This window comes from Euprymna scolopes, chromosome 13, assembly GCF_053919585.1.
Source record: "Euprymna scolopes isolate OS-2025 chromosome 13, ASM5391958v1, whole genome shotgun sequence".
Classification (NCBI taxonomy): domain Eukaryota; kingdom Metazoa; phylum Mollusca; class Cephalopoda; order Sepiida; family Sepiolidae; genus Euprymna; species Euprymna scolopes.
Window position 1 is genome coordinate 58,604,882 of NC_136494.1, and position 22,369 is coordinate 58,627,250.

General features: G+C 30.9%; 1 protein-coding gene and 1 pseudogene across 3 annotated transcripts in view; one reads left to right on the forward strand and one right to left on the reverse strand.

The window, feature by feature from the left end:
- LOC145292048 (N-acetylglutamate synthase, mitochondrial-like) overlaps positions 1-22,369 on the forward strand; it is a 144,580-nt gene that overhangs the window by 111,565 nt on the left and 10,646 nt on the right. For all 3 annotated transcript variants that reach the window (XM_080138073.1, XM_080138072.1, XM_080138074.1), the window contains one exon: positions 17,983-18,063. In XM_080138073.1, the coding sequence (XP_079994199.1) occupies positions 17,983-18,063 (81 nt within the window). The remainder of the gene's footprint in view (positions 1-17,982; positions 18,064-22,369) is intronic.
- On the reverse strand, positions 2,760-2,893 carry LOC145292538 (U2 spliceosomal RNA; annotated as a pseudogene).

A 22,369-nucleotide genomic window follows, 5' to 3' on the forward strand; every position in this document is an offset into this window, starting at 1 on the left:
TCTTGGCCAGGCTTCAACCCTTGTCTCATCATCACAATATCACATCTCTGTGCTTGTAACAAGTACTTTAATGGAGTGTGCTCTGATGAACTCCTGGCAGTTGTGCTCCCTCGATGTACATACTCCAAACTAACCTGCCAAGCAGCAAAATCCTACCTTGTCAGGCATGACAGACTCAAATCATGGCCCCTTATGTGACAAGTGACAAGTGGTCAAAAAAAACAAAAACGTCTCCAGTCACCCACCCACACCATTAAAAGTTTAATGGTGTGGGTTGGGGGGAGTACCTGTGTCGACGTTTTTTTTTTTTTTTTTTTTTTTTTCGACCACAGTTTTAGAATAGAATAAAATACTAGAGAATGTGACTGTTCTAAGCCGCCGTTTAGTGCCATGCTCTAATCTCCTTAGCTGTGGTTGTTTAAAGTTTCTGAACGCGCTCTCGCGCGTCATAAAACTTTTCTTCATCTAAGGTTTGGTGGTCGTTTTCTGAAAAATAAATTTCATGCATCTCAGTCACAGGCGTCATACAAAAGAAAAAAATATAATATACAAACACAGGTATGGTATATAATATATATATATATATATATATATATATATATATATATATATTATTTATTACACCATAGATGAAATTCCAATAGTAATATGTAATTCCAATATATATATATATATATAGAGAGAGAGATAATGTATAATGGTGGCCAGACCACACCATTAAACGTTTAATGGTGTGGGTGGGTGCCTGTGGCGAAGTTTTTTTTTGTTTTGTTTTTTTTGTTTTTCTACCACGGTTTTTTTGGCGGGGCTGTGTTGATCCTCCTCGCGCCATGTGTACCGACTGGAAGGTTTCGGTTGTATGGTCGACTGTGCGAGGTTTTGCGGCTAGATCGAGTTTGTTTCGTGGAGTGTTTTTATATTTCTTGCGGTCTGTCCCTGGTCCTAGAAATTCGTATCCAGGTACTGTGAATTCTAGTTTTGTGCGACGTCTTTTCCGCGGAGGAGGCATAATGAATTGTTCCTGTGGGGTTTTTCCTTGTATAGTTAAATGTAGGTCAATATGTATAACTATTGCGTCATATTTATTTATAGCTCGGATAATATTTTATTGTTATCTAAGGTCTAGTTTACTAGTAATGGCACTATTACTTTTACATTGATTGGTCAAAGGTCTGGTGTACAATTACTACGTTATTGTACCAGTCAGTCCAACTGGCATTAATTTTATTTTTAGGACTTGTAAATGAGTAAAAAATAAATAAGTAAAAGAGAAATGGGTGACTGGTTCGGTTAATTATAAATTAAAACTAATTAGAACAATTAAACAGATTTTTTTTTTTTTCAAATATAATTTAATCCCAGAACTAAAGTATATTTATTTTATTTTATGCATATATGAGTGTATGAAAGCATTTTTAGTTTTGCACTATTTAAAATCCTGATTGTGAAACGGATATTTGCAGATTTACTATTATTTTGAAATATTGTTGTATGTTTGCGTGTGTTTGTGTCAGCTTTTGCACATTTCTTTTCTATTACATGAAATCGAAAATGAAGTTGATTGTCTAAAATAGTTTTGCAGTATTAACATAAGAATTTAGTAAACTTTTATAAGTAATAAGTAAAAACTATATTCTTTCTAATAAGAAATAAACTAAATGTACAAAATGATTTCTTTTTAATGTGTGAAATTTACTCCATGGGGTGCATTTATTTATCTTCTATCTTCTATATATATAAAAGGCAAAAATCGGTGTGTATGTATGTATGTATGTATGTATGTTTGTTTGTAACGCTAAAACTTTTGAAAGACGGAACCAGAGTTGACAAATTTGGTATCATATTGCACCTTGATCACCCGGATGACAAATATCGAAATTTCACGTCAAACGGACCAGTAGAAAGGGGTCAACTGATCGTTTTTCTCCTAGGGGGGCCCCCCAAAAAACCTGTCATTTTAACGTTATTCAATACGTGTCACGTGACGTGACGTCAGCTCAAACTTTTGACAGACACAACCAAAGTTGACAAATTATGTATCATATTGAACCTTGATCACCCGCATGACAAATATCGAAATTCCACACCAAACGGACCATTAAAAGGGGGTGAACTGATCATTTCTCTCCTAGGGGGGCCCCCCAAAAAACCTGTCATTTTAATGTTAATATTACATAATCCAAAAACGCTTAGTCATGTCACGTGACGTGACGTCAGCATCCAGTAATGGCGAACAAATGTAAACAAACACTTTGTTTTACCGATACTTTTGTAATTTCTCTTCTGCTTTGTTCTAGAGATTATTAAACTCCATGACAATGTCTCCAACGTATTTAACTGGTTAAAAATAGTATTTATACAAGAGTTTTAACGAAAAATATCAGGAAAAAATGTACAGGAATAAAAAAAAATTCAGCTTTCAAAATATTCGTCGATAAAAAAACCGATCTTTATATTTACGCTAGCCATTTTGTATATTACCACGTGACCTGCTATCTCTTAAACTGGAGGGGGGGGATCCACTTGAATCCAACAAAACCAGTAACTTTTTTTTTCTATTATATATACATCATTTTCTATAAAATTAAGTGTAGACTTTATAATTAAAACAAAAAATGTTATTCATACTAAAAAAAAAAAACGCTTAGTCATGTCACGTGACGTGACGTCAACATCCACTAATGGCGAACAATTGTACCTATTTACTATGCCTCCCCACGGGACAGAGTTAGACACCAGGGTCGTTTTTTAACGTGGAGAAAAGGTACAAAAATAAAAATTGTCTCAGTCGTGGAGGATTTCTCCTCCACCGAAAGAGAACAAGAAATAGAAGTGCAGCATCTGAAGAACAGATACTACACTTTGATCTTGACCAAAAGGCCAAGAATGCGAACAATTGTAAATAACAACTTTTTTCACAAAACCAACACCGTCTTTCTTTTTTTTCTCTCTCTTTCTCTCTCTCACCCACTTACTCTTCCCTCTCTCTCACCCTCTTTCTCTTGACGTCACACCACTGTTAAACTGTGGGGGGGGGGAACACATTCCCAGGCATTATCTCCTATAGATGCACATTTTATTAGAAATTCAGCTTTCAAAATATTAGACGATAATAAAAATATAAAACCAACACCCTCTTTCTCTTTTCTCTCTCTCTCACCAACTTACTCTTCTCTCTCTCTCACCCTCTTTCTCTTGACCTCCTACTACTGTTAAACTGTGTGTGTGTGGGGGGGGAAGAGGCAGCTTGAAAACCAACAAAAACAGTGCACAGTTTCCCAAGCATTTGGGGTGGGAAGGGGGGGAAGAAGCCGAGCGCACAGTTTCGTGTGAGAGAGAGAGAACAATTCTCAACCTATATACTCAACAAATTTTTTATCTACAGATTTGAAAGTTTGTATATAGGGTATTCAGACATATGGAAATATATCTAGCATAATCTATCTATTATATCTATAAAAGTGAAAATGTGTGTGTGTGTGTGTGTGTGTGTGTGTGCGTAAGAGAGAGAGAGAGAACAATTCTCAACCTATATACTCAACGTATTTTTATCTACGGATTTTAAACTTTGTATATAGGGTATTCAGACATATAGAAATATATCTAGCATAATCTATACATTATATCTATAAAAGTGAGAATGTGAGTGTGTGAGAGAGAGAGAACAATTCTCAACCTATATATTCAACAAATTTTTTACCTACAGATTTGAAAATTTGTATATTGGGTATTCAGACATATGGAAATATATCTAGCATAATCGATCTATTATATCTATAAAAGTCAGAATGTTTGCGTGTGGTTGTGTGTGTAAGGTTGCGAGAGAGAGAGAGAGAACAATTCTCAACCTATCTATTCAATAAATTTGTTATCTACAGATTTGACCATTTGTATATAGGGTATTCAGACATATGGAAATATATCCAGCATAATCTATCTATTATATCCATAAAAGTGAGAATGTGTGCGTGAGAGAGAGAGAGAGAGAGAGAGAGAGAGAGAGTAAGTACAATTCTCACCCTATATATTCAACATATTTTTTATCTACCGATTAGAAAATTTGTATATAGGGTATTCAGACATATGGAAATATATCTAGCATAATCTATCTATTATATCTAGAAAAGTGAGAATGTGTGTGAAAGAGAGAGAGAGAAGAGAGAGAGAGAGAACAATTCTCAACCTATATATTCAACTAATTTTTATGTACAGATCTGAAAATTTGTATACAGGGTATTCAGACATATGGAAATATATCTAGCATAATCTATTATATCTATAAAAGGTAGAATGTGTGTGTGTGAGTGAGTGAGTGAGTGAGTGAGAGAGAGAGAGAGAGAACAATTCTCAACCTATATACTCAACAAATTTTGTATCTACAGATTTGATAATTTGTATATAGGGTATTCAGACATAAGGAAATATATCTAGCATAATCTATCTATTATATCTATAAAAGTGAGAATGTGTGTGAAAGAGAGAGAGAGAGAACAATTCTCAACCTATATATTCAACAAATTCTATCTTTACAGATTTGAAAATTTGTATATAGGGTATTCAGACATTTGGAAATATATCTAGCATAATCTATTATATCTATAAAAGTGAGAATGTGTGTGTGAGAGAGAGAGAAAGAACAATTCTCAACCTATATACTCAACAAATTTTTTATCTACAGATTTAAAAATTTGTATATAGGGTATTCAGACATATAGAAATATATCTAGCATAACCTATCTATTATATCTATAAAATGACCATGTGTGTGTGTGAGAGAGAGAGAGAGTCAGAGAGAGAGAGAGAACAATTTTCAGCTTGTGTGTGTGTGAGAAAGAGAGAGAGAGAGAAAGAGAGGAAGGAAAATTCTCACCCTATATATTCAACAAATTTTTTATCTACATATTAGAAAATTTGGATATAGGGTATTCAGACGTATGGAAATATATCTAGCATAATCTATCTATTATATCTATAAAAGTGAGAATGTGTGTGTGAGAGAGAGAGAAAGAGAGAGAGAGAGAGAACAATTCTCAACCTATATATTCAACTAATTTTTTATCTACAGATTTGAAAATGTGTATATTGGGTATTCAGACATATGTAAATATATCTGGCATAATCTATGTATTATATCTATAAAAGTGTGAATGTGAGTGATGGAAAGAGCAAAAAATTCTCAACCTATATAACCTATAAAAGTGAGAATATGTGTGAGAGAGAGAGAGAGAGAGAACAATTCTCAACCTATATATTCCACACATTTTTGGGCACAGATTTGGAAATTTGTATATAGGGTAGGCAGACATATAGAAATATATCTAGCATAATCTATCTATTATATCTATAAAAGTGAGAACTTGTGTGTGTGTGTGTGTGAGAGAGAGAGAGAGAACAATTCTTAACCTACATACTCAACAAATTTTTTACCTACAGTTTAGAAAATTTGTATATAGGGTATTCAGACATATGGAAATATATCTAGCATAATCTATCTATTATAACTACAAAAGTTAGAATGTGTGTGTGAGAGAGAGAGAGAACAATTCTAAACCTATATATTCAACAACTTTTTTATCTACAGATTTGAAACTTTGTATATAGGGTATTCAGACATATGGAAATATATCTAGCATAATCTATCTATTTTATCTATAAAAGTGAGAATGCGTGTGTGTGAGATAGCGAGAGAGAGAGAGAGAAAAAGAGAGAGAGAAAAATTCTCAACCTGTACATTCAACAAATTTTTTATCCACAAATTTGAACATTTGTATATAGGGTGTTCAGACATATAGAAATATATCTAGCATAATCTATCTATTATATGTATAAAAGTGAGAATGTGTGTGTGTGTGAGAGAGAGGACAATTGTCAACCTATGTATACAACAAATTTTTTATCTACAGATTTCAAAATTTGTATATTGGGCATTCAGACATATTTCAATATATCTGGCATAATCTGTCTATTATATCTATAAAAGTGAGAATGTGTGTGATAGAGAGAGAGAGAACAATTCTCAACCTATATACTCAACAAATTTTTTATCTACAGATTTGAAAATTTGTATATAGGGTATTCAGACATATGGAAATATATCTAGCATAATCTATTATATCTATAAAAGTGAGAATGTGTGTGTGTGTGTGAGAGAGAGAGAGAACAATTCTCAACCCATATACTCAACAAATTCTTTATCTACAGATTTTAAAATTTGTATATAGAGTATTCATACAAATAGAAATATATCTAGGATAATCTTTCTATTATATCTATAAAAGTGAGAATGTGTGTGTGTGTGAGCGAGAGAGAGAGAGAGAGAGAACAGTTCTCAACCTATACATTCAACAAATTTTTGTATATAGGGTATTCAGAAATATCGAAATATATCTAGCATAATCTATTATATCTTTAAAAGTTAGAATGTGTGTGTGTGAGAGATAGAGAGAACAATTCTCAACCTATGCACTCTACAAATTTTTTATCTACAAATTAGAAAATTTGTATATAGGGTATTCACACATATGGAAATATATCTAGCATAATCTATCTATTATATCTATAAAAGTTAGAATGTGTGTGTGAGGTAGCCAGAGAGAGAGAGAGAGAGAGTAAGAACAATTTTCAACCTATATATTCAACAAATATTTGATCTACAGATTAGAAAATTTGTATATAGGGTATTCAGACATATGGAAATATATCTAGCATAATCTATCTATTATATCTCTAAAATTGAGAATGTGTGTGTGAGAGAGAGAGAGAACAATTTTCAACCTATATACTCAACAAATTTTTTTATCTACAGATTTGAAAATTTGTATATAGGGTATTCAGACATATGGAAATATATCTAGAGTAATCTATCTATTATATCTATAAAAGTGAGAATGCGTGTGTGTGTGAGAGAGAGCGACACAGAACAATTCTCAGCCTATATATTCAACAAATTTTTTATGTACAGATCTGAAATATCACATTTGTATAGAAGTAGAAATCTTGATACCTACTCTGATACCTAATAAAAGAAAGGACACTCTTTAGGGCGGATTTTGATTATAACAAGTCACTAATTAGAAATTATAATAAACATTCTAATAATTTAAGAATTTTACCAAAATAAAATTGCATGGTAATCACCCAATTTCTGCCACAAAATTTTGATTGGCAGAACTCATAAACATAAAATATATATTTTCTAATTTCATCTTTTTTTTTTTCTTTTTACATAATCTGGTTTGATGTTTTCCCAAATATTCAAATCACTATATTTTGCTGCTTAATATCAAATACAGCAACTGAGTTATTTTTATGCATCAAACAATTACATTTTCTCATTCATCCAAACTAATCACTGAACATCAATTTCATATTTTCTTCACTAAAATATTACTGTGCTTGATGTCATCAAGTGGAGCGGATCATTTTTTTTTCATTTGTTCACACATTTTTCCAATTTATATATATTTTAAAGATTCTTAGCCTATGTCATTGCATACCAATCTGTTTATTAAAAGTTAAGGTTCACTGTAAACACATATGTTACACCAAAATAAAAACGCTTCAGATAATGTCTTGATATTCAATTCAGTTTCTCACATGACATCTTATGAAGTTAGTAGAAATGTTACAGACTTTTGAATCTCAAACACTTTCAATACTGTGCACTGATATTTTCTTTTTTGCAATATAAGCACATTCATGATTTTTTTTACAAACGTTAAAAACTTTCACATTGTGTAGCAATATACTGAAACAATTATAAAAATATTTGTTTTTATTTTGAATGATGCAGGGCATCTGAAGAGAGATTTTTCTAACAAAATGAAAGTATAATTTTTAGCAATAGGTATCTAGGAAAAGGCCACTACATATGTTATAAGTTCCAAATTTCCACAACCTGGCCAATACTGGTACATGCTAGCAAATTTAGATTTGCAATTACAAAATATGATTCTAATTTTTCCCTTTGCTCTTTATTCTAACACTACACTAAGTTTACTGTGTTATTTCGCTACAGTTGATATTGTGTAGAACAATAAGAAAATCATAGTGAACAATGCATTCAACAAAATTTCACACACATTTCTAGATACCTATATCTAATAAGTTCAAAAGAAAGGACACACTTAGGGAGGTATTTTGGTGGTCAAGTCACTAAAAAGAGATTAGCTGGTTTCCCGGCATAGCCCAGGATATAATAAAGATTGACTGAAATACATGTTCTAGCTGGTTTCTAGGCGTTGCCAGGGATGTAATATAGACACATTATGTTGTATATTACCTGTTCTCTTCTCCCTAAGGTAAAACAATTTCATATACATGCTGTAAATTACCTATGCTAGGGATAAAACATGAACAATATCAGTCCTAGGGTAGATAAAACAAATAATACATAGAGATGAAAGATTCCTCTCCCCTAAGAATCAAACATATGTTCAATATCTGCTTTTGTTTTTTCATTGTTTATACGGTCCCGAGCAACGCCGGGTAGCCCTGCTAGTATATATATAAAAGCCAAACGTCTGTGTGTGTGTATGTATGTTTGTTTGTAACGCTAAAACTTTTGAAAGACGGAACCAAACTTGACAAATTTGGTATCATATCGAAGCCCCATCACCCGGATGACAAATATCGAAATTTCACGTCAAACGGACCACTAAAAGTTGGTCAACTGATCAGTTATCTTCGAGGGGGCCCCCAAAAAAACCTGTCATTATCTATATATATAAAAGACAAATGTTTGTTTGTAACGCTAAAACTTGAGATGAAAGATTCCTCTCCCCTAAGAATAAAACATGTTCAATATTTGCTTTTGTTTTTTCATTGTTTATACGGTCCCGAGCAACGCCGGGTAGCCCTGCTAGTTTATTTCTAAAAGCAAAAAGCATAGTTTTTTTAAAAACAACTAGAATCCCTGGCCCAGGACATGTATAATTAATTCCCTGATCAGAATGGGTTTTCAAAGAATTCGATATAATGATACCTTATCTTAATTTTAATCAAAATTCAGTTGATTTCTGAAAATGCCTCAAATTTAAGCTTAAACCTGAAGGGTCTTAAAATAAAATTGAAATGGAGAGAATCTTGCTTCATTAGTATCTAAAAATTCAATGCAAATCTAGTATATATGACTTGTCAAATGGAACGTCATGCCCATATTATTCCCTCCTAAAACCCTTTAAAATACTCCAAAAGAAAGTGAAATTTGGGATTTATTTATTAATTGTTGTCTAATACCTATTAAAATTTCGCAAAATCAGAATGAATTTTTATAAAGGCCCCCCCCCCTTTTTTTTTCTCTTTGCATAAAACTGAATTCAACTGATTATATTCCACATTTGAACCTCTTACACTTAGCAGGATTCCAGAATTAATAATGATCATTTAAATTTAGTTTAGGTATATACTCTGTACATGCAAATATATAAACATTGAGAAATATAACGCAGAAAAACATCCAACATTCATAATTGTTTGTTTTTTTTCATTTTTTTAAGCGAACGCAACGTCAATCATTGTCAGGATAGCGGATATGTTGTGATTAGGTGTGTTTAATTTGAAGTCTTGACTAATTGTATCTTTCTTTCCAAATATGGACACAAAACACTGAAAATAAAGTATTGTTAGTCACACAGTTGTAATGAATGGCCCTACAAAAGAATGTGCGTGTTGTATGCAATTCAAGGAAAGCAGGGAGGTGGGGGAGACTTTATTCTATACAATAATGAAGTTCCATGCAAAAAGAGAGTTCCTTGGTTTGCTTAATGGATAGAATATTTGGGTTAGTAGATATAAACTAGTTGAAGTAGCTAAATCAGTTAGTAGAGAAATGCCAATGGATTTGAAAGAAAAAGGGGTAAATAAAGACCAGGTCAGAGATGAGTTAGTTTGGAAGTCAATTTCTGAAATTGCCCAACACGTTCCAACATGAAAAAAGCGAATGTTAATTTGAATATGCTTATAACTTAAATTAAGAAAAAAAACTTTTAACATTATTTAATTTTTTTTTTACTCATGTACAACATCTTAGATATCCTACAAGTATATATTGGGAATGATATTCAACTGCATCCACTGGAGAGGCCTTAATTTGGAAGTTTTGAGTTGCTATTTAATTGCTATTTCTCTAGGGTGCTCTCTTACCCAGAGTAGTTGTCAGCCAAGGTCATATCTATTGATTAAATAGAATCTGTTCTGAGAATAACCTGAAACTGTGTTCGATGGTATAAACATAACTTTTTTCCTGAATGACAAAGCCTATGAATTGAGACCTTCAAGAAAAAAAATGTTTTTCATTAAATAGGACTGAATTTTGCATTAAATAACTCTAAATGGGTTGATATCCTGGTAAATAATACAAATCTTGCAAATGTTTGTTTATTAAGATCCAACTTTTATGGTTATGGATGAATCTAATGACAAAAATTATGAGGGTTGTTCCAAAAATAAAGCCTCCTATTTTTTTTAATTCAAAAAGTTGAAGAGCTATGAAGATGGGATTGGTACCATTAAAACTAGTGATCGTTTGTGCTCTAGAATTTTTCTACATGGTCATCACTATTCTCAATACACTTTTGCCAAGAATTCAATGATACGTCTCTGCTTCTGATGCATGTTCGTGGCAAGGGTTGCTTTTTTAGAGTTGCACACCGTCAATATCTGCCACAGAGATGAAACTTTCAGGTCATGAATGTATACGTTCAACTATCATAACAATGCAATTTGCAATCCTCTTTCATCCATTCAGATGGAATAAAAAATAGAAAGCATTACTTTTGCTTGATATTGTATTAGTTTTAAGGAAGATAGCTAATAGTTCAGTTGGTCTTTTAGTAATTAGCCTGGACTGTGTATCTCTATAATTCGTTCTTGTAATATCATTATTTTGTATGCAGTGCCATCAAAAATGTTGGCAATTTCCTGTGCATATATTTTGGTTTTAATACAAGATATCTATGCCAAAATAATAATTTGCTTTGTGGAAAATAGCATCAGTCTACACACTGATACAATTTGTGAGTGATTTCTTTTGGCAACAATGGAAAAGAAAAGTTGAATCTAATACAGATTGGTACCCTGATTATGCTAACCTCTAAAAGGAGCAGGTTTATCATGACACAATTTAAACATAAACATTTTTTCCCATTTAAAAAAAAAATCAAACATTTTATTTCTTTAATATATATATATATATGTGTGTGTGTGTATGTATGTATGTATGTATGTATATATATATATATATATATATATATTAGTGGCAAAAAAAGGTCTGCACTTGTCATTATTTTCAAAAACTGCAAATTTAAGCTAAAATTAATGTAACTGTTTAAACAACCTATAACTCATTTGATTAGCCTCTATAATTTTTACCTGTTCAAATTTGACTTTTAATTGAAGTATCCTAGTGTTCACGTCAATTTAAAAAATTAACTTCTCTCTCTCTCTCTATATATATATATATTTGTTATTGTTGTTTTTTTTCAAACGATAAATACGGTTAATACTGGCTCCGCCTCAAAGCTCATTTTTCTTTTTTATTTACTTAGAAAGTCGCCCTTTAATTTTTTTTGAACGTATATAACATTTTATTTATCTACATGTACGTAGATTTTATTTTTATATATATATATATATATATATATATATATATATATATATATAAAAGTACCCGTCGTTGACTGGGTTCAAAAACAGCCTACAGAAAATGGACTCTGATTTATGAAAGTATGATAGGTTATGAAAAAGAAGGGTTGTAAAGAGATAGCTTCGAATTTGGGGATATCAAAACTAAAGCAAAATATGATGAAAGTAAAAATAAAATAGATAAACCCCATAATTTATTGTAACATACCTGTTCATACTGAAATACTTATCACAATATTCTGTGGATCTATATTAAAAAACCTTGTTAAACTTTGTGACATATTTCCATTCTATGGAGGTCAGGCGCGAACGAACACCCCATGATTTTATTATACCATATTTCTTCAAACTGAAACATAATTATCAAAGTATACTTACGCAGATAGATATGAAAAGTCTTTATTAAAGTTTGTGCCTATTTCCATTCTATGGAAGCTAGGCACAAACGCAAACCCCACAATTTTATGATACCATCCCTATTTAAGTTAAAACATGCTCACCAAAGTATTATGTATATCTATATCAAAAACATTTGTAAACGTTTTTTTTTTTTTTTTTTATTTTTTTTTTATTTTCATACTTTGTGGACCAGGCACAAACGCAGACCCCACAATTTTAATGAACCACCGTTCTGCCAGATCAAACATACCCATTCCTGTGTCTCGATACATCTATCATTATATGCAATCAGATTTTTAAAATAGTCAACCATATAGGAGCCTATTCGTGATCACACACACACATTCAGCTTTATATTATAGATATATAGTTAGTGGCCTAGTAAAGCCACAGGGAAGACAAACGAAGCGGCAAAACTGAAGGTGGCCTGCCAGGACACTATATATACAAATGTAGGCAAATTTGAGCATATTTTATTAGTTTGAAAATATAGATTCTTTTTTACCAATTGTCATAAAATTTTAATCATAGAATAATATAACTTCAAAAAGCCTGAAATTTTTCATGTACTTTCGCTTCATAGAACCAAAGATATGAGGATTTCATTATTCAATTTGGCTACAAGCATATATATATATATATATATATATATATATATATATATATATATATATACCACCTTTTTTAGCAAGTTTATAAGTTCCAAATCTCAGCGAATATTCAACTAGCCATCATTTAACAAATGATGGCTAGTTGAAAAGGTAATAACCTGAATTATCTAGTGGGCTATGTAACAATTTGCCCTTAAGGTCACACATTAAGAGGATCATCTAGAGCCTATTTTTGGCACTTTTTTTTTTTTTTTTTACAGCCATAAAATATTTTAATCATAGTCATTTGTTTTCCTAGTTTTGTATATGAATTACAAAATATCTGATATTTCCCCAAAACTTCTAGCCTTGTGGAGGGGAGACTACAAGTTACTGCTATGGTTTCAAATGATCTGAAATAACAGCAAAGAGAGACTTGATTCTAAATATTCCTCATGTGTTATATCTTCCCTATTTGGTTTTCATACATAAAGTAAATTTCACAGTGTATAAGGATCATTTGATATTGGGAGATATTCATAATTGTACCCTATTTCCAAAAGCGGGTAGATGAGATATAACATGAGAAATATTTGGAATCAAGTCTCCTCGTGCTGTTATTTCAGATCATTTGAAACCATACCAGCAAGTTTTAGTCTCTTCTCTATCAAGGCCAGAGGTTTTGAAAAAAAAAAAAAAAATAGTCATGCAGACATTCACATGTCTGTACAAATCAATATTAATATAAAAAAACTTTATTTACTATTGACCCTAAACTATATCCGATGGTGAGGCCCCAACTTGTGGGCTTTGAGGAGTGTGGAGTCACCCCTTAATTGCCATTGCTCCCAGGTCCACTCTGACCCGGAGTGGTAGTACCTGTTAGGGTCCCAACTATGGGTTGAATAGAAACCGACTTGAAACAAAAAACAAATATATTCTATTGAAAACTTTTTCTTCAAAATCACTGGATTCGGCATTAAATAACCCGAAAAGGATTGATATGCTGTAAAACAAAAACAACCAAACCTATTTTCTATTGAGCACTATTATATAAACCTAGTGGAAATTCTTTGGATATTTATCCTACGAATACATTCTTAACATGGGATATATATATATATTAGTAATGGGACGATTCCAAAATTTTACCGATTCTGTTCTAAATTTCCGATTCATTTAAACGTTCTCAGTATTCAATTAGAGGTTTATTGTTTGAAAAAAAAATGTGTTTAATTACTGTAAAACCCTGTGCAATGTTCGTATTTCTTTTTGCAAAATTTAAAATGTACACTGGGGTAGGTGGTGGGAGCATATATTACATGAGTAAATCTCTCTAAATATTTTTCTCAAATGTTTTTCCTTGTAATTGATTGACAGTTATGAGACACATGATTTATTTTTATTTTAAAACAAAGCGGGTTTGCAACGTTCGTTCTTAATGTTATTTGAATTTTTTCATAATTGAAAATAGTATATACAATTAGGGGGCGGTGTAAAAAGAGAATAGTTTACAAAATCCCCCTTTCACTATTGAAGTAATTTCCTAGAAAACCATTCTTAATATGGGAATTTCGGGGGGGGGGCTTTTCTGTGACTTCTCTCTATCAAAAAATGTTCATATTTGTATTTCTTATTCTAATTATTCAATTTGATCAGTTATTAGATTCATTTATTTTACTGTAAAAAGAAAGACAATGTAGAAATACTACTACGACTATTAATAATATTATTAATAATAATAATAATAGCAAATGTGTAGATTAAGATCTTTAGTTATGATTAGTCTATCCCAAAAAATAAGCTTCTACATTTTTGGGGCAGTTACGGTGAAGTTTTTTTTTTAGGTGATTACTTTGAAAACTTTTAACAAATCATCACAACTTGGGTAAATGTGTAGTTTAGCGGCGTCATTATTTGACAAACAAAAAATTATAAAAACTTATATAAAACATTATCAAACCCAAAGACTGAAATGAAACCAGAAAAAAATTTCATTTTTATCATTTTTTCATTTTTATTAGACTACCTGTATGACATTTGAGGCCGTGATATTGCTTTTAAAATTTGACCTTTCAAAGGTTTGACAGATTGGCCTTTTTAAGTCCAAATTTGGCCTTTTTGACGCTCTTTCATTACAAAAAAAAATATGGCGGCCAAAAAAAACAATAGTTCCATGAAAGTAAGTAAAAAGGCTAACTTTTTTTTTTTTTGCAATTCGCAATTATAACATTTTGTTGTGAAAGAAATAAAGTTCTCATTAGAATTCTGCAACCTATGCTAATCCACGAGAAAATAAAAATGTGATTCTTCATTTTTCAGTCGATTACATGTAAACAGTCTGAAAAAATAACAGAAAGAAAACAACAAAAAGTCGGTTTTGCACATAAAGTTTACAGAAAATGATCGCTCTTTTAGACCAGACTGCATTTTAAGGATGTAGACAATTTCGTTTGCTTTAAAACCTTGATCAAAATTTAGTATAAAATATGTTATTGAGAATAGTCATGCAAAACACATTTCTTTGTAGTACTAACCCTAAGTCTGTGTGGTGATATGAAAAATAAAGCGATTATAAGTTGTTTTCTGACATAGTCGGTCAGACTTAAGATTAGTGATAAAAACTTGGTGAACTGACCTAAAAGAATGACTCGGAAAAAGGGGGTCATTTTATGCTAAATTTATATGTGCAACAACTCAACCCACTCTAAATTCTATGATAATTATTTGTTTTATTTTTCTAGTATGTTCTTACCTAATCAGCTAAAAATGTAGAATCTCATTGAGGGGGTGATTTTAAATGTACATAGAATTTCTTTTTTATAATTTGATAAATTTCTAAACATTCATACTTTTAAGTATTTTATTCCAAGTTTTCATTAACTCATTATATCATAGGATTACTTCAAAGATGACCACTCCAGACAACATGATACAATAAAAATAAAACTTGTAGGGAGCAGCTTAATCCTTTTAATTTAACTGAACTCTCAGAGGTAATTTACTGACTTTTATCACCTAAGTGCTAAAATAAGTGTGAGCATTTCAAAGGGTTTCTTAAGGCAATAAAAGTAAGTTTGTGTGCAATAATTTACTAATAAAATAAAAAAAATTGGACCCAGAAATCCTTGTCTCATGTCCCTTACTTTCATGTTATAAATAAATATTTTTCTGATAAATAAAAACATGTGTTTCTTTTTCCAGGAAAAAAAGATTTGGAATCAAAAATGAGGTTTAAATTTTTATGATTCCGATACTTCTATAAGTTTTAATTTTTCCGATTCTGATTAATCTTCCTAACACTAATATATATATATATATATATATATATATATATATATATATATATATATATTAGTCCTTGTGCGAAAGAGCAGGACACAAAATGTTTTAAATAATAATAGAATAACAATAACAAAGACTTTCGCTGGCGAGGACTACTATTGAGCGTAACCAGTTATACAGTCCTTTCGAAATTTTCATCTCTATTTTTCTCGTTATCTACTGAATATTTTTAATGAAACTCACATGAAATATGTTCCTTATTAAATTGTAAAGATTTTCTATTCTGAAAGAAGTTTTAAAACATTTAATCTAAGAAAGTTATTTTAAAGTTTTTGTTAAAAATATTCGGATTTTCTCATTATTCAGACATGTATGACAAAGAGGGAGTTGCAAAAAAGAGTTGTGGTGTGAGGAGAAATACAAAATGAAATAGAGTAGGAGAGTTTTTATAAATCCATGCAAAACCACATTCATTTTTTTTAAATCCAAATTACTAAATTAAATAAAATATAATCTTAAAAAGATATGATTACAAGTTATAAAAACATTTCATCCAAGGCATGAAAATTGTTAAACAAAATGTTTTTACTATCGGCTTTAAAAATAAAGGTACAAGATTCAATTTGAAATTTATTTATCTTCAAAGTACACTTTTTTATATTTTACAAAGTAATTTTTACACCTTACTTTGTAAAATGTATAAAAGTGCACTTTGAAGATAAATAAATTTCAAATTGAATCTTGTACCTTTATTTTTAAAGCCGTAAATGTAAAAACATTTTGTTTAACAATTTTCATGCCTTGGATGAAATGTTTTTCTAACTTGTATATATATTGTAGTATAATAATTCTCTAAGTTACAAAATCAAGTTTTCTCAGTTATTTATTACTTTTCAAAAGGTATCCATCACAATATTATTTCATGACTAACAAGTCTGCAAAATTGTTATTGCTGCATATTTAGTCACTATATATATATATATATATATATATATATTATAACTACTTCATTTACTCACATAAATTAATATACGAAAGTATAATTTTATGCATAAACTTTAAATATTTACTTCAACAGTGCTCAATATGTAGGTAGAACTAGTTAGTAAGCTATAAAATATATATGGTGATTTAGCTACACTGAATATTCCGCGTTTCATCCACTCTAGGATTCTTCAGGCATTTTCATTTAGAAACACGGAAGAAACATATGTTTTTATAAGCCTGAAGAATTGTAGAGTGGATGAAACGCGGAATATAGCTTAATTGCCATATATATTTTATAACTTACTATATATATATATATATATATATATATATATATATAGTTTTCAAAAAAACTTTATTTATGAGAAAGTCCATTATGATTGGTATCTAAAAACCAAATACGTTTCAAATAAATGATTAACCTGAGAAAAAATGACTAGAGATACAAATTAAATAGTTTTACAACTTTAGTTATTGCTAGCATTCTTAGAATTCAGGTCAACAATTTTGAGACTACTTGGAATTAGTTATATTTTCTTAATTTTTAATTTGTGTGAATTCCAATATCTCTTTCTCTCTCTCTCTCATATATAAATATATATGGGAGGGGGGAGAAAAAACTGAATGATTGGAGAGAAAATGGATATGTGCATAAGCAAGACGAGTGTAAAGTCATTGTTTGTGAGCTTGTTATGCTGAGTTCACTTTTACAAATACCCTTAGGAAAGGAATAAAACCATCTTTTTTCTCTTCAATTGTGCACTAGTAGAGTAGACTGAACAATCAGGCCTTGATAAGGCAACAAATTTAGAAGGAAATCTTCGAAATAACACTTTTTTTGAGAGAAAATGTCATGTTCATTTCAAACAAATTCATATGAGGTCATTTTTATGATCTAGGGACTATCACACACATACATATGTACACTAACATGCATGCATACATACATTATCTTTTCTCTTGCTCATTACCAAATTGTTATCACCTTTGCAGTATTTTATAGCTTTCAAAGAAATACTTTATTTTCTACAATTTTTTTTTCTATTTAATTAATTTTTTGTTTTCTTTTCTATTTTAGGTTATTCCCAACATAAATTTACCAGTTGACTTGGAAACTGTTGCTGAGAAACCCTGGTACACTCCAGAAATCAAAACTAGGGTAAGCAGTTTGAGATCGGTCTCAGAATTCATGCTTTCCAGAATCAGCACATTTCTTGCCTCAAACTGCTAGATTTTTAAATTTCCTCCCTCCCCATTTCCTGCTTCCCTGACTGTACTATACAAAAATTTAAATGTAATGTGAATAGACATCATACTGTTCAACTTCCTTCTTAGAGTGCTCCTCCCCTTATGTCTCAATGGCAATGGTGCTTTATTTTGGGGTGAATACAATCTTTTTTTATGCCTTGTTAATAGCAGACATTTTATTTTTACTAATTTTTAGAAATAGGTCACAAGAATTAATTTGCATATGATAAGCATATTACATCCATTTCAACCACACAGCTGTTAACATTTCGAATTGGATATCTAGGTGACTAGTACTAGTCACAAAAGACTGACATAGTTAATCCACAAAGAAAGAAACATGTGCAGTCGATTTCATTAAATGCTTTACCCAGTCTGGCTATCAAACATGTTGAACATAGCTTTATCAGGTTTTATTATTTACTAGCAGGTTTCATCCGCTCACTATTGCTTCATAATTTTGTTCCTACTCACTACTTGACATCATTGAAACAAAACTAATCCAAAAGAAAAAGATAGAAGTCTTCCTACTTCCCTTTTCATATCAATAACAAAAAGAATTGACAAAACACTCTTTTTGTCCTGTTTTAATAATAAAAAGAATAGAGGAATAGTTTTTGTCTATATTAAAAGAAAAAATAATTCTTTTCAGATATTAAAAGCAAAAATAATTCTTTTCAGATATTAAAAGCAAAACAAAAAATTATTTTCAAATATTAAAAGCAAAAAAAAAAAATTATTTTCAAATATTAAAAGCAAAAAAAAAATTTTCAAATATTAAAAGCAAAAAAAAAAATTTTCAAATATTAAAAGCAAAAAAAAAATTATTTTCAAATATTAAAAGCAAAAAAAAAAATTATTTTCAAATATTAAAAGCAAAAAAAAAAAATTATTTTCAAATATTAAAAGCAAAAAAAAAAATTATTTTCAAATATTAAAAGCAAAAAAAAAATTATTTTCAAATATTAAAAGCAAAAAAATTCTTTTCAAATATTAAAAGCAAAAAAAAAAATCTTTTCAAATATTAAAAGCAAAACAAAATTCTTTTCAAATATTCAGATATTGAGATTAAGCTCCTTCTTTGCTCATAAAATTGAATTCATATAAAGATTTATAAAGTGAACTATACACGTACATTCCCTTTAAATGGTACTCAAGTAATATTTAAATGTATGTAAGTATGTATTGTGGATTACCACATAAGGTTAAAAATGAAATAAAATGGAATTTTTTCTTTAGAATTCGAATAAGAGCTACATGGCAGTGGTATCACAGAGACATGAAAGCTTCTTGTCTTACATGTCGAATGAGAAGAAAAAAGATCTTGTTTTTTCTTCTCTGAATGGCTTGAGATAGAAGTTGGGTTTGGATGACTATTGGTTGAAGGTTTTATGTGTATACATGTACGGTGTAAAAAAAAAGAAAAAAAACCTTAAGGAGATTTTTAAAACCTTAATTGCATTTGTGGTGTTTCTTTATTAATATATTATGATGGAAGTTTTTATTAAGAAATTGTTTGCAATGACAGTAAATGGAAACTCCAGCTGCCATCTCACCACTGCTATTTAAGGAAGTTTGATTGATTTTACTGACAATACACTGTAGTGATTGAAGAACATTCCAGCTATGTTATAATACAACTGATGTTCTAATTTTGAAAGTTTTTAGCTTTAGGATTGATAATTTGTATTATTTAGTTTATTTGAACTGCTATTCACGTTTTGGCTGATGTAACCTCCAACCTTCTTCAGGTGCATCTTTTTAACTTTAGAATTTTTATGCCAACTTCTGGAACCTACATAGGATTTTGCACTGGACCTTTTATTTATGGGGATGGATGTGGATTGTTCTCATTCTATCCCCCCCCCCCAGTCATGACTGACGGAATAAGAAACACTCTACCTTCTTGGAGGATAATAAAGGATTCAGTCTGAAATTCTGTATTGGTTTTCCAGTTTGTCATAAAGCTTCTCAAGTCCTAAAAGATGCACTTGAATACGGTTGAAGGTTACATTGAAGAAAACGTGAAAATAACAAACAAGATGAGAATAATCATCTAAATAATTTCAACAATTGTTCTAACAGATTGTTTAGAAAAGCAAACATTTTAGAAAAATTGTTCCCAACATTAAAGGCTGATATATCATTAAACAAATAACTCAAACTTTTATTGCGAATTATTATAATAGCATTGGATTTGAAGACAATAATAAAATAATTTTCAATTAATAACATGAGGCTGAAACATCTGCTGAAAACAGCCGATTCCCAATGTGCCATGGTTTTGCTCTGATATCAATGATTGACAGTTGATGTGTTGACAAACATTTATTATATATATATATATATAGATAGATAGATAGATCATTGTCAATATGGTCGTTTTCAAGTCCAACGCGAAGAAGTTCTTAATGAGTCGCCCCCTTAAGTAACCCAATCTACCAAATTTCCACTACTAACGATTACTACGATATTGTCCCATTGACTCCTATACACTCATTAACCCTTATACTTAAGTGATCGCGACAAGAGTTGACTCCTTTGCAAAAAAAAAAAAAAAAAATCACGGTATATGATGTAATTGGTGTAAGGTTTAACTGCCGAATTTTGAATTCTGTATACCTGAACAATTATTGGTGTTTTTTATAGAATCACTCCCATATTTCTAAAGTATTTATTTGGAATGGTTTTTCAGTTCCAATTTTTTTTAGTGCACCTGAAAAACAATCACTCAATTATTCAATTAGTAGAGGGGGAGGGTAACCGGCGTTGCCCTGGTTTTTAGAGGCGTGTGTGGTTGAGGGGGGAGTAAAATGAAAACAAAGCGAAGTCATAACCCTGTTAAAATATTATAAAAACAAACAATGGTAAAACTATAAAAAAAAAAAATCGTCTAAAAAAAAAAAAAAAAAAAAAAGAAATCCCAAAAATGTTTGAGGAAGGGGGGGGGGAACTCGAATCATTGAGGCGAAAACGCCAAAAAAAAAAGTGATGAATTGACTAAAAAGTGAATTAGGTCAAATATCAATTCCGCAGTGAAGTTTGTTTTGGTTTAGTTTCAGTAGTCACATCACACTCGAATTCTAAATGAATGTTTGTTTTCTTGAATCACGGTTAGTCATTAAAACCGGAAGTAAAATCCGGTTAGTCTCGCAGATTGCGTCTTACACTAACAAAAAATAAGGCAAAAGAAAACAATAGTAATCACGTTTTTGCTTTTTTTTTTTGCTTTTCTTTTTGCTTTTTTTTTTTGCTTTTTTTTTATTTCTATTTTATTATGGAAAAGCAGAAAGCATAAATCAGGTAAAAAAGATTTTAAAAAAAGAGAAACGGTATAAATAACCTTGTACGATTCTAAACCGGTGTGTTTCCTCATAGTGTTCCTTGTGAACGCATCCACTGCAGTGTAAATGGGGAGAGGGGAAGGAAGAATCTAATAGAGAGAAAAGATGTTGCAACTTCCATTGAATCTAAGCGATTTTAGCAGTGGACTCTCACCGGAAAAAATATAGGAATATACCATTGTCGAGGAACTGTAGAGGTAATAGGCCTAAAGCAAACCTCAGATAATGTGCTAGTTTGTATGCATTACATTTGCATGTAATGTCATGATTTTTAATCCTATCAAGCTCAAAGTTGGAGGAAAAAAAATGAGTTCATTTTATTTATGTAGATAGATAGAATAGAAGATAAAAGCCATTTTGCTTCCAATGTATCAGAAACAGAAATAATGAATTTTCTCTCAATGTTTCTGTTTGTAGCCTCATGCTTTTTCATTGACGTTTAAATTTTTTTTTTTTTAATTCTTGTTCACTGCAAGAAAGGCATATTGCCACTTGGCCGCAAGGAGCTACTATTTGGTCCCATGTCTACAAGTCTGTAAGGAAATGAGATATCTGTTCGCATTACATTTAAACTTCTGCATGTTAGTACAGCGAGAGAAGCAGAAAACAGGGAAAGAATTCCAAAATTTAGCCGGCCCTGTCGGTGGGGCATTAGAATACACCGACTGCCCCCCTGCAGAGGGTAAAAGTCCCTCAATGGGGGTCCTGGATATGACCTTAAACTATATCCAATGGTAAGGCCCCAGCTTGTGGGCTTTAGGGAGTGTGGAGTCACCCTTTAATTGCCATTGCTCCCAGGTCCACTCTGACCCAGAGTGGTAGTACCTGTTAGGGTTCCAATTATGGGTTAAATAGAAATCGACTTGAAAACAA